The 15596-nt window shown below is 37.5% G+C and overlaps 1 protein-coding gene across 1 annotated transcript in view; it reads right to left on the bottom strand.

Moving 5' to 3' along the window:
- UHRF1BP1 (UHRF1 binding protein 1) overlaps positions 1–14259 on the bottom strand; it is a 30386-nt gene extending 16127 nt beyond the window's left edge. Inside the window, exons 1-11 of the mRNA XM_029286712.1 lie at positions 14177–14259; positions 13059–13248; positions 12653–12793; positions 11220–11390; positions 7785–7970; positions 7698–7701; positions 6799–6885; positions 5538–5708; positions 4145–4299; positions 1803–1944; positions 1007–1200 (exon numbers count right to left, since the gene is read on the bottom strand). Coding sequence (XP_029142545.1) covers positions 1007–1200; positions 1803–1944; positions 4145–4299; positions 5538–5708; positions 6799–6885; positions 7698–7701; positions 7785–7970; positions 11220–11390; positions 12653–12793; positions 13059–13248; positions 14177–14244 — 1509 coding nt within the window. The 5' untranslated portion in view covers positions 14245–14259. The remainder of the gene's footprint in view (positions 1–1006; positions 1201–1802; positions 1945–4144; positions 4300–5537; positions 5709–6798; positions 6886–7697; positions 7702–7784; positions 7971–11219; positions 11391–12652; positions 12794–13058; positions 13249–14176) is intronic.
- Between the last annotated feature and the right edge of the window lie 1337 nt (positions 14260–15596).

The raw sequence follows: 15596 nt of genomic DNA, 5'->3' as shown, positions 1-15596 counted from the left end.
GAAATGAAACTAACATGATTTAAGTATATTTAAAAAATGCTTATAGCGCACCGCTAACATATTATCTTGATAACCAGTTATTTACATTAGCAATAGGGAACTGAAGCTGGCAGATTGTGATAAGACCACACAACTCTGTTATGGTTGAGTAAGCAAAACTGAAATTTTCCAAATCTAACATGTGATCTCACAAGACATTTGTTGTCTACATTACAGAAATATACTCTGTTTAAACAGTTTTACCATAATTAGGAGACTTGACTATTCTTTTTTATTATTCAAAGACTTGTACTACAAGCACTAATTCAAGGAGAATTTTACTTAATAGAGCCTGTAGGAGGAGAGTCATCTTAGCCTATGGTAGCAAAATATCAGAAAGAGTTTGGTAACACCTTTTTCAACTAACCAAGTTTTATGTGAACTGCATAAAAAGCATATAGTTAGTTGGAGAGGTGCTACCAGGCTTCTGAATTTTTTTCCTTTAAGGAACTGGGATAATAATTTTGATTGACTTTATCTGATTTTCATATGGGTTGTACATTGATGGCATTACAATAATAAAAAATTACCCCTAAATGAGTAACAATAAAACTTGATTAAAATGACTGAATGAAATTATCCAGTTAAAATACTATCAGTCCATGCAGAACCAAAAAAGGGGGTTGCAGATGATGTAAAAGCTGTCAGTGGATAAAACAAACAAGCCTACCTGGCTTTTCACAGATTGTCTTCTTTGAAATATACTTGCTCTTTCTCATGCACACCCATTACACTTAGGAGAGTGCAGAGATACAAAGGACATCCCCAGTTGTTGACAAAATTTCATACAAATAATCAATCTTAATTATCAATAATAATTATCAGTAGGTCACTTTCTCTCAGACTAGCAGCTGAGCAAAGAGTTCGTTCCACCGAAAGAAATTCTTCCTCATTCATCGTCCTAACCTCAAGAGTTTTTTGTCTGCCTGATTTAAGACACAGTAGAACCAAAAGCAAATAAACAAACCTTTAACATAAAGCCATCCAATCTAACATCAATGTGTTCCTCTCTTTTTCCAGAGCTCTCCAGCTTGTATATAGCTTTAAACTGTTGTAGACTGCGATAGAGATCAAGGCAGAATAAATTCACCCAAAGCACGCTCCGTGTGTCCAAAGTGAAAACCAAACCATTCACCTGCAAGTACAAGTTTGGACATGGGACTGGGGAAAAGAAGAAAAATACAGGTTAGTGTTCCACTGATGCCTTGTCTCCAACAGCAATCAATCTTGAAACCAGTTTTGAAATGCTTTAGATCAACCACTGACCATGCTAGCTGGGGATGACAGGGGATTGCAGTCAACACATATTGAGACTGCGTTAAATGGGTCTAGAGCACGGGTGTCAAATTCACTGCGTCACGTGTTGCAATGTGTTGCAACTTTTTTTGCATTGCCAGAGCTGGGGTGGGCGTGGCCTCCATATGATGCAACCGGCCCATGGGCCGGCAGTTTGACACCCCTAGTCTAGAGGGATGCCTCAAGCCTCCTATAGGCCTTCTTTGGGAAAATTTCCAAATCCCCAGGGAGACAGAGCATACACCTCCTAAACTGTAACAAAGAAGTAAAAAGAATAGGGTGCTTCCAGGTAAAGAGCTCCAATAAAAGGGCTGTGCAACTGCTATTCTATCTTTACAGGATTCTTGCATTAAGAAAAACATGACTGAAATGAAAGGGAAATGTATTAAACTGAAGGAAATAGTAATGTTGACACCTTTATCAAATTTTGTAAAAGATTAGAGGAATGTGATTCCTGAGATGGTCACCTGGAAAAGTAGTGTGGTCTGGAAAATAGTACTCCGTGAATACTAGATGGATTGCTGACGTATGTTCAGGAAGATTCAATAATTTCCTCCTACATGAAAGCAATGTTGAAGGTTTCTTACTCTGCTGTCCAGCTGTAGAAACCTGGAAAGCAACAGAAATATAGCAAAAATAGTTATATACATATGAATTATGACTGTGATACTATTTGGTGTTTTATGCTTAAGTATATGTAATATGTAATCTAGGACTAGAAGATCTTAGAAGAAGAAAAGTACCAGAAATTGAAATGTTGGAAGTGCTATTTCGTTGTACTGTTCAAATAGTATTATCTTGTGTTATAAGTAATCAATTTGTTTTCCTGGGAAAATGAACAGAATATGAGACAGCAGTTGGAACTATTCTTATTCCCCCTTTTTCCTTTTTTGAGTTTTGCAAGAATGTTCAAACTATCGCACCATTGCACTCATTTCACATGCAAGTAAAGTTATGCTTAAAATTCTACAAGCTAGACTCCAGCAGTATGTGGATCGAGAACTTCCAGAAGTACAGGCAGGATTTCGAAGAGGCAGAGGAACTAGAGATCAAATTGCCAACATACGCTAGATCATGGAGAAAGCTAGGGAGTTCCAGAAAAATATCTACTTCTGCTTCATTGACTATGCTAAAGCCTTTGATTGTGTGAATCACAACAAATTGTGGCAAGTTCTTAAAGAGATGGGAGTACCAAACCATCTTATTTGTCTCTTGAGAAACCTATATGCGGGTCAAGAAGCAACAGTGAGAACTGGACACGGAACCACTGATTGGTTCAAAATTGGGAAAAGAGTCCGGCAAGGCTGTATTCTGTCACCCTGCCTATTTAACTTATATGCAGAGCACATCATGAGAAAGGCAGGGCTAGATGAATCAAAAATTGGAATTAAGATTGCTGGGAGAAATATCAACAACCTAAGATATGCAGATGATACCACTTTAATGGCAGAAAGTGAAGAGGAACTAAAGAGCCTCTTGATGCGGGTGAAGAAGGAGAGTGCAAAAGTTGGCTTGAAACTCAACATTAAGAAAACCAAGATCATGGCATCCGGCCCTCTCAATTCCTGGCAAATAGATGAGGAAGAAATGGAGGTAGTGACAGATTTTATCTTCCTGGGCTCCAAGATCACCACAGATGGGGACTGCAGCCAAGAAATTAAAAGACGCTTGCTCCTGGAGAGAAAAGCTATGGCAAATCTAGACAGCATACTAAAAGAATATAAACCATAAAAGACAGGAGCTATATCAAAATAAAGTAGTAAAATATAATTAGCAAAATGCAAGTATAGATAGCCCTTATTTAGTGACTGTCTTGTTTAGCAACCATTTGCAATTATGACAGTGATAAAAAAGTAACTTTATAACCAGTCCTCAGATTTACAACCATTATAGGTCTACAAAATAAAAGAAAGTGAGTCAGTTCACTTTGCTTAGCAACCAAGTTGCCATTCCCAACTGTGGTAGTTAAAAAAAGGGCCGCCTATATGTAAACAAGGGATCTAAAATGTCATGGATATAAGAGTTTTTCAATATAACTGTAGTTATTTACAGAGTTATAAAATATGGCATATCATTTCTTAAAGGCAAAACAAAGTTGCTATTAAGCTTTAAACTCAGAGTATCTGGTTAATCCACTATAAATCACTGACTAGAATTACAAACTGTTATGAATTAGATTAATATTACAAATCTAATTTCTTATAAAGTTGAAGTACAGGCTCCACTGTAAATGCAAAAAATCATAAAAAATTTGTGATGATACCAGTTAAAAATCAAACTTAAAAAAATTAAACAGGCATATGTTTTTAATTACCTGTTCTTTAAAAATCAGAAAAAAGCAGATATTTATTATTTGGCTCTGAAGGAAAGAAAATTAAGAAACCAACTTAAGCTTTTACAAATCTTATTGAATGAAATTATATTTATAAAAGATGACAGTGGTCCCTTGTGCTGGTCTAGCCCATCATGTCCCACCAATGACATTGGGTGGGATCACTGAAATAAATAATCATCTACTCTTACATATGATTCTTAAGTGCATATCAGGCAAAACAGTCAAAGTAAAAGTTCCCTGAAGGGGAAGAAGACAGATAACAAAACCAGGTTGTTGTCTTTTCCTTAGTGTGGAGAGAAGCCCAGTGACCACTATTAGTTTTGCATGCCAATAAAAGATGCTTTGTTGCATCTAACTCCACATGCCTTGATTCCTTATTTAAGTGGCATTTCCCCCCATCAATAGCAACAAGCCACAGATGAGGCAACATATCTGTGTGATGCCCACTTTTCCATATAAATTTTAGAACTTTACCTGATGAATATCCAGATCGTCAACTCGAACAACCAGGCAACTGGATCGGAGTCTATTCCATGCAGGTCGTTGGAGTCCTAGCAGGGCATGAGGGGGAGTGCTGACTGGATGTAACCCCTTCTCTGTAGAGCTTTTTGGAGAACTTGAAACAGCATCTTAAAGCAAAAACATCATAATCATCAGAACAAATTCTTCCTTTTAGTCCAGAGGTCCCTAACTTTTTGGGCACCAGGGACCGGTTCCGTGGAGAAAGGTTTTTCCGCGGACCAGAGTGTGTGGTTTTGTGTGCTGCCTGCATCCCATGGATGGGGCTTTGCTTGTTTGTGGAGACCGGTTGCTGGCATGCTGCAGCCCGGTACCGGTCCACGGACCCAGGGTGGGGGACCCCTGTTTTAGTCATTAAAATGAATCCTTAAACGTAGAAGTATTGTGCTCTCCCTTTCTCACCCTCAGTTCTATATTGGCATGAAAAGTGCCGAACCAACAACACTGCACTCTCTCTATATATATATATGTATAACTTTTTATATAAAGTTATATATATATAACTTTATGTGCTTGAAAATTCTACTTTAGAAAACAATCACTAGCAGAGACTCAGAAGTTACAGCTTGCCTCATTTGTAAGTTATTTTCATAGCTACCTCTTTAGTAATGTCTTTTCCTTGACTAATAACAGAAGAAGGCAGAAACTGCTTTTTGAATAAGGATATTTTAAAATACCTTAATATGCAGAGGTTATCTTTGGGCTCACCCACGATTATAGACAGCAAAACTTCAGAACTTCCCTCCCACCTTTAATACATACAGAAGACAGTGGTACATTTGCTCTTGTTGTGAAACAATTTCAAATGGAAAGCACATATTTATATAAAAATATACACATCTGATGTAGATTCCAGGGTTTAACTTTCATAAGCTCTTAAAAGTACTTCCGGTAGAACCAGCATCATTTGCAGTTTGAAACACGAGGAACTTTACTTTTCTCTTGACAGACATTAGTTTTTAGTACAGTTACACAAAACCCAAATGTGAATGCATTATTTCTTGACACACAGTATCATAAGTTGTACCCCGTCCTTATTCCTAAGTTTCACTTTTTAATGAGACACATAAATAGCACAATGCAATGTGGATGCTTCAACAGTAGTTTATTTATATGGTAAAAGTTGCCTTGTCTTCACTATTCAGAAGTATTTGGAAGTTAAATGAGGTTTTGGCTGAGCAAATTACAGAATAGCAAAATAATCAAAAGAGGTACTTTGGTAAATATAGGAGCACATATGAAGAACTTTTGAATGGTTAACAAAGACATGCTGTTGCTAAACCTTCCATGTTTACTCTGAAAGCTGCTCCCAGCTATCCGCAACCGCAAAACCTTGATAAGGAGTTACCTTGTCTCTTTTTCAAAGGAGATTCCTTCTCTGGAGTTTTAAAGGAGGCAGAACTTATTTCTTCACTATATTTTCCCATCTTGTTTTGGAATTCATTCACTAGTTTTTTTGCCCAATGTTCCCAGGTCTCCATAGCATCGCAATATCGCACCCAATGTCTGCAGCTATCTCCTAGGGGAAAAAAATAGGGAGTTTAAATTGACAAAATGACAATACTTCTGCCATACAGCTCATTTCATTTTTGAATAAACTCACTTCTAATTTGGACCACTTCTCTCTGATCAACCTAGTTAAAAGGTTTTATTGTTGTTAACTGTACAGTTAATTTTCCTATTGAAAATTTATTAAGAGATAATTGTCCATTTTCCATTGTTGCTTAACAAATTTTCCCATTTGATTCCAAACCACATTCTTAAAACTATTCCTATATCTAATGGAATTTGTACACAGTAAACGAATATTTGTTACTCATAGTTATGCTCAGTAATGTTGACTTCCCTTGATGTCTTAGAAACGGTTGCTGGAATTGGGTATGTCTAGTTTAATGAACATAAGGACGAGGGGGGACATGAGAGCAGTGTTCCAATATCTCAGGGGCTGCCACAAAGAAGAGGGAGTCAAACTATTTTCCAAAGCTCCTGAAGGCAGGACAAGAAGCAACGGGTGGAAACTAATCAAGGAGAGAAGCAATCTAGAACTAAGGAGAAACTTCCTGACAGTTAGAACAATTAACCAGTGGAACCACCTGCCTCCAGAAGCGGTGAATGCTCCAACACTGGAAGTTTTTAAGAAGAAACTGGACAGCCATTTGTCCGAAATGGTATAGGGTTTCCTGCCTGAGCAGGGGGTTGGATTAGATGACCTCCAAAGTCCCTTCCAACTTTACTACTACTACTACTACTACTACTACTACTACTACTACTATTATTATTATTATTATTATTATAGGAAATCTTATCTGTCCACCTTTAATGCTACTAATTTTTTAAAAAATAATAGTATAAATGACATAATACCCTATTTTTCTTTCGATCACAATTATATGATTGTATTTAAATTTAAGTGTCATTGATACTGGGCATTCTATTTCTTCTTCTTCAGGAATGGGCTATATGTTCAGCTCTTCAGAAGACCTCCATTGCAGCCAGTTCAGACAAAAGCTAACAGTATCCCCTGCATTTTTCCTCCTGCCACACTCATTTCACTTGCTGGTAATAGAATATTGGAGCTTATGGAAAATCTCACTAATTTTGCAACATACCTGCCCAGTGGAAAGGATAATAGTCGAAGCCCATCCTCCTAAAAGTTAATTGCATTGCACCTCCCATTATACCATGGTTGGAAGCACCTGTGGTAAAATGGAATAAAATTAGACAAACCTTGGTTGCTGTATGCCTAGTTTACACAAATAGAATATGAATTGGTATTCCAAAATGCAACACTCTGAATAATATGCACTGTTTTAATAAAAATGAATTAGGTCTCACCTTTTGGAATATTTTTTTAAAATGATGTCAAATATATAAATCCCTCAACATCTATTTTTATTGAGATTTTTGTTTTAAAAATATTTTCATTAGATTCTCCAAAATGTCTCCATATTGCCATATAGCATGATTCTATTATCAAACTTTATAATTTGAAAATTAGATCAGGGCAGATATAATTAGATAACTAAGCTGAATGATGCCCATAAGCATCAAGATATTTATAGCAACCTTCCTTGATGCTTGCATGTCTTCCTATCTACATTACTCTTTTTTTAACATTCTTTTAACAAACAAACAAATATGAAGCTATTGTGTTAAAAAGCATCAGCCTTTAATATTACTTTTATTTCCAATATAGGCCATAGCTACAGTATTTAGGCTCCATTAGAAAAATGGGGAATGTGGCTGCTGCCTAGTATTCTTAGGAAGAAACATCTGTACCCCAAAAATAAAGATAAAAAGGAAGAAGACATTGTATGGGAGGGGGGACAGGAAGACATGGTGGGGAGCCACTTCACTAGTTAACAATTTCATTTGTGAATATAGAATTCCCCACAGCATCCTTATTGTAACTGTACCTAACATTCCATGTGTGTCCATGAGCTCAAAATAGAGTTCTTGCTGCTGAAACGATTTTATAAAAAAGCTGGAATGAGGAAGAAAGAGGAACCAAGCTGAAACACCTCCTTACAATGTCTGCCCATATCACTAGGGGGAAAAAAATCCTCACCAGTCATACTGCTCTCCCAATTTCAACCCACGTAAAGCTACCTGTTTCTCGAGTGTGGCTATCATCACAGATGTGAAGGTCCAGACGGGAAATAAGAAGGTGATAGGAAGACTCTTTCATATCATACAACTCAAAATACTGGCTGATTGCTTTATGGGTGCTGCCGAATGACTGGGGCCAAGTCTGTTGGGTACTGGGAATAGGAGGTGTAGTCTGTAATGAAGGAAAAAGAAGTTCTAATTACCTATAAAGAACCCAAGGGGAACAATGGAAATGACATAGTATCAACAGACCTCAAATCATCCTATGGAAACAGGAAAAAAAAGGCTTTGAAATGCATTAATTTAAGGCAATACTTCATATTCAAATCCCTGAGTGAATATTAGTAAACAGAAAGGCAGACAGGAAAATAGGGATCTTGGGATAATTGCTAAAGACTGTTATTGTTATTGTTCTTATTTTTGCAGGGGCAATAGGGGAAAGGGGAAGGGAGGACATTACACCTGTTTCCTAAATTACAATATAGAAAATATAATGAATGGGATTAACCCACATTGGAAAATGAGCATTTATTTATTTGTTTATTTATTTATAATTTATTGTCTGCCATCTTACCACAGGGTAACAATCATTGAGATCATGATTGAAGCCAAGGAAATATGAATGAAAGAATCGCTGTCCCTCACCTCCAGTCAATCATCCAGCCTCAAAGGCTAAGACTTTAGAATTTGTAGCCCTCCAGATGCAGCTTGATTTTGAATTATCTGCTAATATGCATCTATTCCCCCCTTCCTCTTTCTAGCCATTAATAAAAATGTTGAGGAACACAGTATGCAGGGATGATTCTTGCATCTCACTTGACCCTGCCCTAGATGAGGAACCATTAATGAATACTGTATTCTTGAGTATGGTTCTCCAATCAGGTGTGAAACCTAACACCTAATACTGTTCACCCACATTTAAGCAGCTTACTAATGAGAAAATAAAAACAACTATTTCCAGTACTCTATACTTCCCTGATGATTTGTCTCTATGCCCTCCACAAAAGTCTTTTTCATTTTAAGGTAATTGCCGTGTTCTTTATTTATCTAATATTGAAAAGATATGGTTTTCTAGTCAGGCACTGGGAGATTTGTAACCATGCTTGGTGATTGTTTTATTTATATATATATTGATCACAGGCGGATAAGGCAGGAGGATAGGGTGCGGATGTATGTGCGCAAACCCAAGCACGGAGAAAGATCGGAGAAAATTAGGCCCAGAGGGACAGATAGTGGAAGGCAAGAACAGTGATGGATCAGCAGGGTAAGAAAGAGGGGGGGAGCAACAGTGGAGGAGCACTGACAGTGCCAATTCTGAGTGCCCAGCCCAGAATGACCGCGGGGAGACAGCCGGCGGATGCAAGGACAGGATTGGCAAGGATGAGAGGGAATGAATTCAGGAGCGAGCCGACAGGCAGCCCAGCTGATTGCAGACAGATGGGACGGAAGGACGGGGCAGGGCTGCATGCACACACACTCAGTCGTGAGGGGAAACTGGGGAAAATAGGACTCATGATGACAAACAGTGGAAGACAGGAGCAACAGGCAGATAAATGGAATGGAAGAGAGGGGAACAGCAGCGAAAGGGCGCCTGGGATACTGGATCTGGACCCGTGGCCCAAAGTGAGTGCGGGGGAGTGGCTAGAAGGCACACCAACGGCAACAACACCAGGAAGGAGAAGATGGACAACGAGGGGAGGGAGAGAAGTTGTGGAACTGGAGTGCAAACAAGGGGAGGCGGGACAGTTAAGGCAATTACGGTCAATCAGGACGAATGGCCCTATCACACGGTCAATGAGTAAGAAACTAGGTTATCAAGGCTTATAAGAGATCTCTCCACCCCCAACACTTCACTCTGAAGACGCTGACAGTGGATCAGCGAAAGCTAAGTTTGTTTTAGTATTGTAAATAGTTGCTTTTATTGTTTTTAATTTTTTTAACAATAAACAGCTGATTTATATTCCTCCTGGAGTTTGAAGATTGTATATTATTGAACATATATACATATATGTATATATGCAGTTATCTTGATTAAATAACTAACTAACTAAAGCAATATACTGAGTCAACATTTACTGTCTTTATGGGAAAAAGTAAAGCAGCTTCCCTTGTCTTTGCTTGTAGATAACTACCCGAGAAGATAACAAATGGCAATCACACGACCATGGGAGGCTGCAAGTGCCACAAATGCACACCAGTTGCCAAGTGCCTGAATCTCAATCATGTCACCTTGGGGCACTACGACAGCAGGAACTGCAAAGACCTTGTAAGTATCACTCATTCACTGCCATTGAAACTTTAATGGTGACTGAACAAGTGGTCTTTAACCAAGAACCGCCTGTACAGTTTACTATGTAACCTTGTGAGAAGCAACATGGTAAACAATTGGAGGAAGAGAAAACAATATTACTGTTTGTTCCCCTCTTGCTAATAAGGTTTTTTTAATCCTAGTATGCCCCATGTTCACATAATATCCAATTTGGATCCAATCCTAAATATCTATGGAACAGCATGTGCTTCTGCTATTTTGGCAAATTAAAACTTTGTGAGCTATAAAGTTCTTTGTGGTTTAGCACCTGCAAATCTGAAGATTTGCTTACTCCAATCAAAATTGGTCCTACCTATTAAATCATCCCAAGAGAAGCTATTTTTAACCTCCCGCTTTTGGGAAGTAAAAGGAGCCAAGGTCAGGTCTTGCTGCCTTTTAGCAGCAGCACCAGTTCTCTGGAATGGCCTTCTATTAGAGTGCAATCTGGCCTGTCCATGACACATTCAGGAAGATGCTGAAGACCAAGTTGTTCCGAGAAGGATTCTAGTTAAGACTCAGTCATCTTTATAATTCTTACTGATTAAGTGGATGGGAAGAGTAGCTGTTTGTTTTAAAGCAGTGGTTCTCAACCTGTGGGTCGGGACCCCATTTGGGGTCGATCGACCATATCATGGGGGTCGCCAAGCAAGGCTGTCCGCCATTTTTTTTGTCCACCATTTTTTTCCTTTTCCGGCGGGTGCCTTACCTCCCTTGGGCTGGGCCAGCTGGTGGTCGGCCTGCTCCGTCTCTGCCGCTTGCCAGCTATGCCTCGGCCGGCGCAGGGGGCGGAACCACGCATGCGTGGCGCTCCCGGGCAGAGAAAGTCCTCGACTTACAACCGGTTGGGTAGTCCTCGACTTACGACCGGTTTAGTCCTTGACTTACGACCGGTTTAGTCCTCGACTTACGACCGGTTGGGGTCACGGCATTAAAAAGGTTGAGAACCACTGTTTTAAAGATTTGTTTAACTTTTAAAATATAAGTTTAATTTTGCCTATACTGTATTGTGTAAACTATCAGGAGTCAATCCTTCTTATAGTGAGACATAAATGTAATAAACAAGAGAGGGAGGGAGGGAGGGAGGGAGAGAGAGAGAGAGAGAGCATATCTTACTTGGACAGGTTCAGGAGCCAAACTTTTTCTCTGCTGAGCTGATTTCTCCATGGCTTCACTCAAGGACTCTGCATATTTCATCATTGCCTTAAGCTGGGAGTCAGTTAGCACCCACAACAAGTCATCAAGAAGGAACATGAGCTTAGATGCCACCACATTGCAATCCTTTGTCTGGCTCATAAACAGAAAAAGATCAGCACGCTGTCTGAAAAGATTTTTATTTATTCCCAAGAATAAGCAGCTTCAGTGGGTGGCATTTTTAAATTATTTTTTCCATAAGTTAGCAAATGGACTAATTCCTAATTCCTAAATAATCTCTGAACACAAGAAAATGTATCACTTTTATCTGAAAAAGAAAGGAACAATCTTTATTTGATAGTACTTTAAACAAGATGCTTTGTATAATTTTCAACATGTATTTATAGAATAAACTGGCTTCCCTTATAATGTGAGTTAAGAATACAATTTTTTTTAAAGACGCATTGATATATACTGTTGCTCAAAAAAGTCTGGGAAATCAAGAAAAATTGATCAGAGTGGCTGTAAATATGAACTGAGGCCAGGTAAGAAGTTATACTTCAAATTACTTGGAAGACTACCACTATATCCTAAGCATTTAATGGAAGCATTCCTCTCAACCCTTTAACAACTTTTTAAAAACCTACAGTTTATCAAGTTTCTGTTCAGACCTTTTTTTCAACAACACAGTCCTTGAATTCCGACTGGGTCACTTAGTGATAATTTGAAGTTATGACAGACTCTAAAAATTACAATCCAGATTTGAAGTTTCAATGTCTGCCTCCCCCCCCCCGGCCCCGTAGTCACACGACATTTTTGGTACTCAGCAACCAGTCTGCATTTACAGCTGTTTGCACTGACCACAATTTTCAACTTTTTCCCTGAAATTGATATTTACTTCTGGTCTTCAGCAAAAAATGTCCCGTAGTGAATAATGGATTCACTTAATGACTACAACATTCACTTTTATCACCACCATTTGCCTAACCACCACAGAAAAGATCATAAAACTGGATGCAATCACATGATCACCCATTTAATGACTATCACAACTTACGACCATAATTGAGGGCTCTACCTGTATAACGTATATCACATCTATTTATTTATTTTTTACTAAAAATCAAGGATCTGAAATTCTTCATTTATAAAAATAATTGTAACTTATGCAACTGGGAGCGCCACATTTTGCAGCTGGAATATATTATTCAAATGTACATGTTTTTTAAAAAAAATTTCCATAGGTCTTTCTGTTTTCCGAACTCCAGAGAAGCTGTGGGAAGATGTATTCCATTCTGGGTGGGCTGGGAATTCTTATTGTTCACATCAAAAGGTATTATGCAAAGTATCTGAATTCTAGTTCTATCAATCATTCTACTCAATAATACTTTTCAGCAATATATATATATACTCACCTTTCTCTTAAGAGATATTTGGATTTTGCCCTGGTTAGTAATAAGTCTTAGAGGGGTAGTGAGGGGATCTTGTTCTCCATTTTCTGTAGCATCAGCTTCTATTCGAAGAGTCTGCCAGGTGAGTTCTTTAAATGTTAAAACCTACCCGGAGGGAAACAAGGGGTACAAAATTTAAAAAAAAGTTCGTAAAGGTATCTAATGTAGTGTTGTAAATTATAGATTAGGAAACAAGACAATTTAAAAGAGAAAAAAAAATTACAAGCAACTTAGTTTATTTCGAAATGGTTGTGGCAAACTACAGTTATCGAAAAATGTGCAGGGCAACGAAAAAGGGAACCAAATGTTAAAATCTTTGCAAGTCTACAGAAAGCATTCCAAACGTAAGGACACCTGTTTATGGACCTACCTCTCCCTTATGTGAATCAGTGATTCGGGTAAAGCGAAGATCACTTTGCTGCCAGGTGGGGTTGACACTATATCCTTGAAGCTGCCATAACTCAAATGATGCATGGAAGGCCTTGGAGTGTATCTTGATGGTAATTGAATTGACAGTAATGTACATGCCTTCCACCACCTTCTCTGCAAACCCATATTCACTGTAGAGGAGGAAATAATTTTTAATAGAGTACAATGCTTTAGCTCATCTTAACCATTAAAGCATGTAACACTGAAATGTGTTGGCCTTATGCAAAGTTATGTTTTTTCTAGGTCAGGACAGATAGCTAGATTGTTCTCTTTCATTATTTTATCATTAAAAATATTAAACAGAATATTAAATATCTTCATACATCCACAAACAAATAAACCTTGCTTGCCCCATAAAGCTGATAACAAAAGAGGCAAGAACCATAGGGATTGTTTTTAAAAAGTTTTCTTTGCTATAATTAATGCTTCAAGCAAACACAAAGCATATTATATGTTGCACAGCTTCTGTTAAATATTGGTCCCAAAATGACAATGTGATATAGTCCCAAAGTACAGCTGCAACATATCCTATGTATCTTATTTTTCTTTTCAAAAAGACAACTTCAGAGTCATAAAAGAGAATGCTTTCTTTTACATCTTTCTTCTTCAGCACCTCAAAACAAAACAAAAAAAAACCCAACAAAATTTTTTTTTACTACTCATCCAACATCTGGGAAAATTAATCTGGGTTAATTTTGTAATGGGGGTTCCATATAGATTAGCTCTAAGAGATGCTGCTGTTAGTTGCACCTTATTAGAAAAATATGAGAGTGGCTATAAGAGGAAGATATCAAGAAAAAAACTTGAAGGGGGAATCTGCATGATACTTATACAGTAGGCTTCAAATTAACATGCATAACAAGGCAATCAAAGTTCATCCTATTTTATGTTTGAAACGTGTTTAAAAAAGATGAGCTTTTGATTGCCTGGTTGCACCTGTCATTTTTAAACCTGTTAAAAACCTGCTACAGGCACCACTGCATCACAGTACCATTTGAACTAGAAAAGCAAAGACTGCATCAAAAAGCACTCTAATAAAAAACTAGAAGCAGATTTAACCTCTGTCCTGAAGCAACAGCAATGGGAGACTGTCCGTTGGGTGGCCTGGGCTCTTCACATGTTCGCATCTCCACTTCAACTTTATCCAAATACTGTGAAACAACAAAGAGAAAAACATGGAGAAGTGGTATGAAAGTACATGGAAGGAGCTAGGAGAAAATAAGGTAAAATTAAAAAATACTAGAGGGTTAAACAATAAGAATTCTTTCCTAATCTAGTCACCGGGTTACATATCATACTAATAGTAACAAAGTTTGTTTTTCTTAGCCAAGCCTATAAATGGAATAAATATTTTGGGATTGGCTACTGACTAGACTGTGGTTTAGCTTGGCATGATGTGTGAACAGAACTATATGTAAGTTCCTAGTCCATTTCTGGTTTGCTTTTCTGCCTTAATGTAGCTTCTATGAATCCACAAAGATGCAAAACACAGTAATAAAGTTACAACGAAAACCATCAAACAAACCAATTAGGAATTTGTCAAAATGACTAAGTTCACTTCTATGCATAACACAATTTAGTTGTTCAACAAACCAATTTGCCAACCCTAACCCAGAATGTGATTTTTATTTTTGGCTGATTTTGATGTGTAAAACTACCAATTTATATTAGCAATAAACAATGCTAATCTGGCTTAGAATGGGTAAAAGTAATATTGTGTACAGTAATCTCACCTTTTTGCCACTAGTTTCAAGCTATTTAGGATTGTTTCATATGGTGAAGTTTTCAATATGCTATTTCTATTTAGAAATTTACACACTATCCCCCACACTAATAAATATCACTACTGTTACTATTCAAAAATATCTAGCATAAATTAGAAGCCAACAAAGTTTTACATCCTCAAAATAATAATAATAATAATAATAATAATAACTAAAGCAATGTCAAAGACTGACATAGGGACCTGAAAAAAGAAGGGCCTTTAAATTATGTCATTAGTAACATAAAAATAGCTTTGCTGAATCAGGCCAAGTCTCATCTTAGTTCAGCATTTTGTTTCTCACAGCAGATAAGCAGGTTTCTCTGGCTTGCTCAGTCAGGAGACTAACACACATGTCTCTTGTCACTGTTGCCTTGCAACCTGTATTTTGAGACACACTGTCTCCAATCCAACTATGTATCATTACGTTTTAAGTATGAATAGCCCTCATTAGACTTCTTCTCTATTGATTCATCTAATCTTCTTTTGAAGTCATCTAATTTAGCAATCATTACCATATTTGAGGTAATGAATTGCAGATTAATTATAAAATATATAAAGAAGAACTTTGTTCTAACTCTGAACTTTTAATCAACCCAAACAATGTNGATCAGTTCTAGCAAATATATGCTCTGAAAAGTAGCATGACAAAATTTGATGCATGGAAATACACACTCATTAAAAACAAAACCATTCCTTATTAAATACTCTGCATAC

This window comes from Protobothrops mucrosquamatus, unplaced genomic scaffold (assembly GCF_001527695.2).
Source record: "Protobothrops mucrosquamatus isolate PMUCROS unplaced genomic scaffold, P.Mucros_1.0 scaffold4656, whole genome shotgun sequence".
Taxonomy (NCBI): Eukaryota; Metazoa; Chordata; class Lepidosauria; order Squamata; family Viperidae; genus Protobothrops; species Protobothrops mucrosquamatus.
This window is presented reverse-complemented; position numbering and strand designations above follow the sequence as displayed.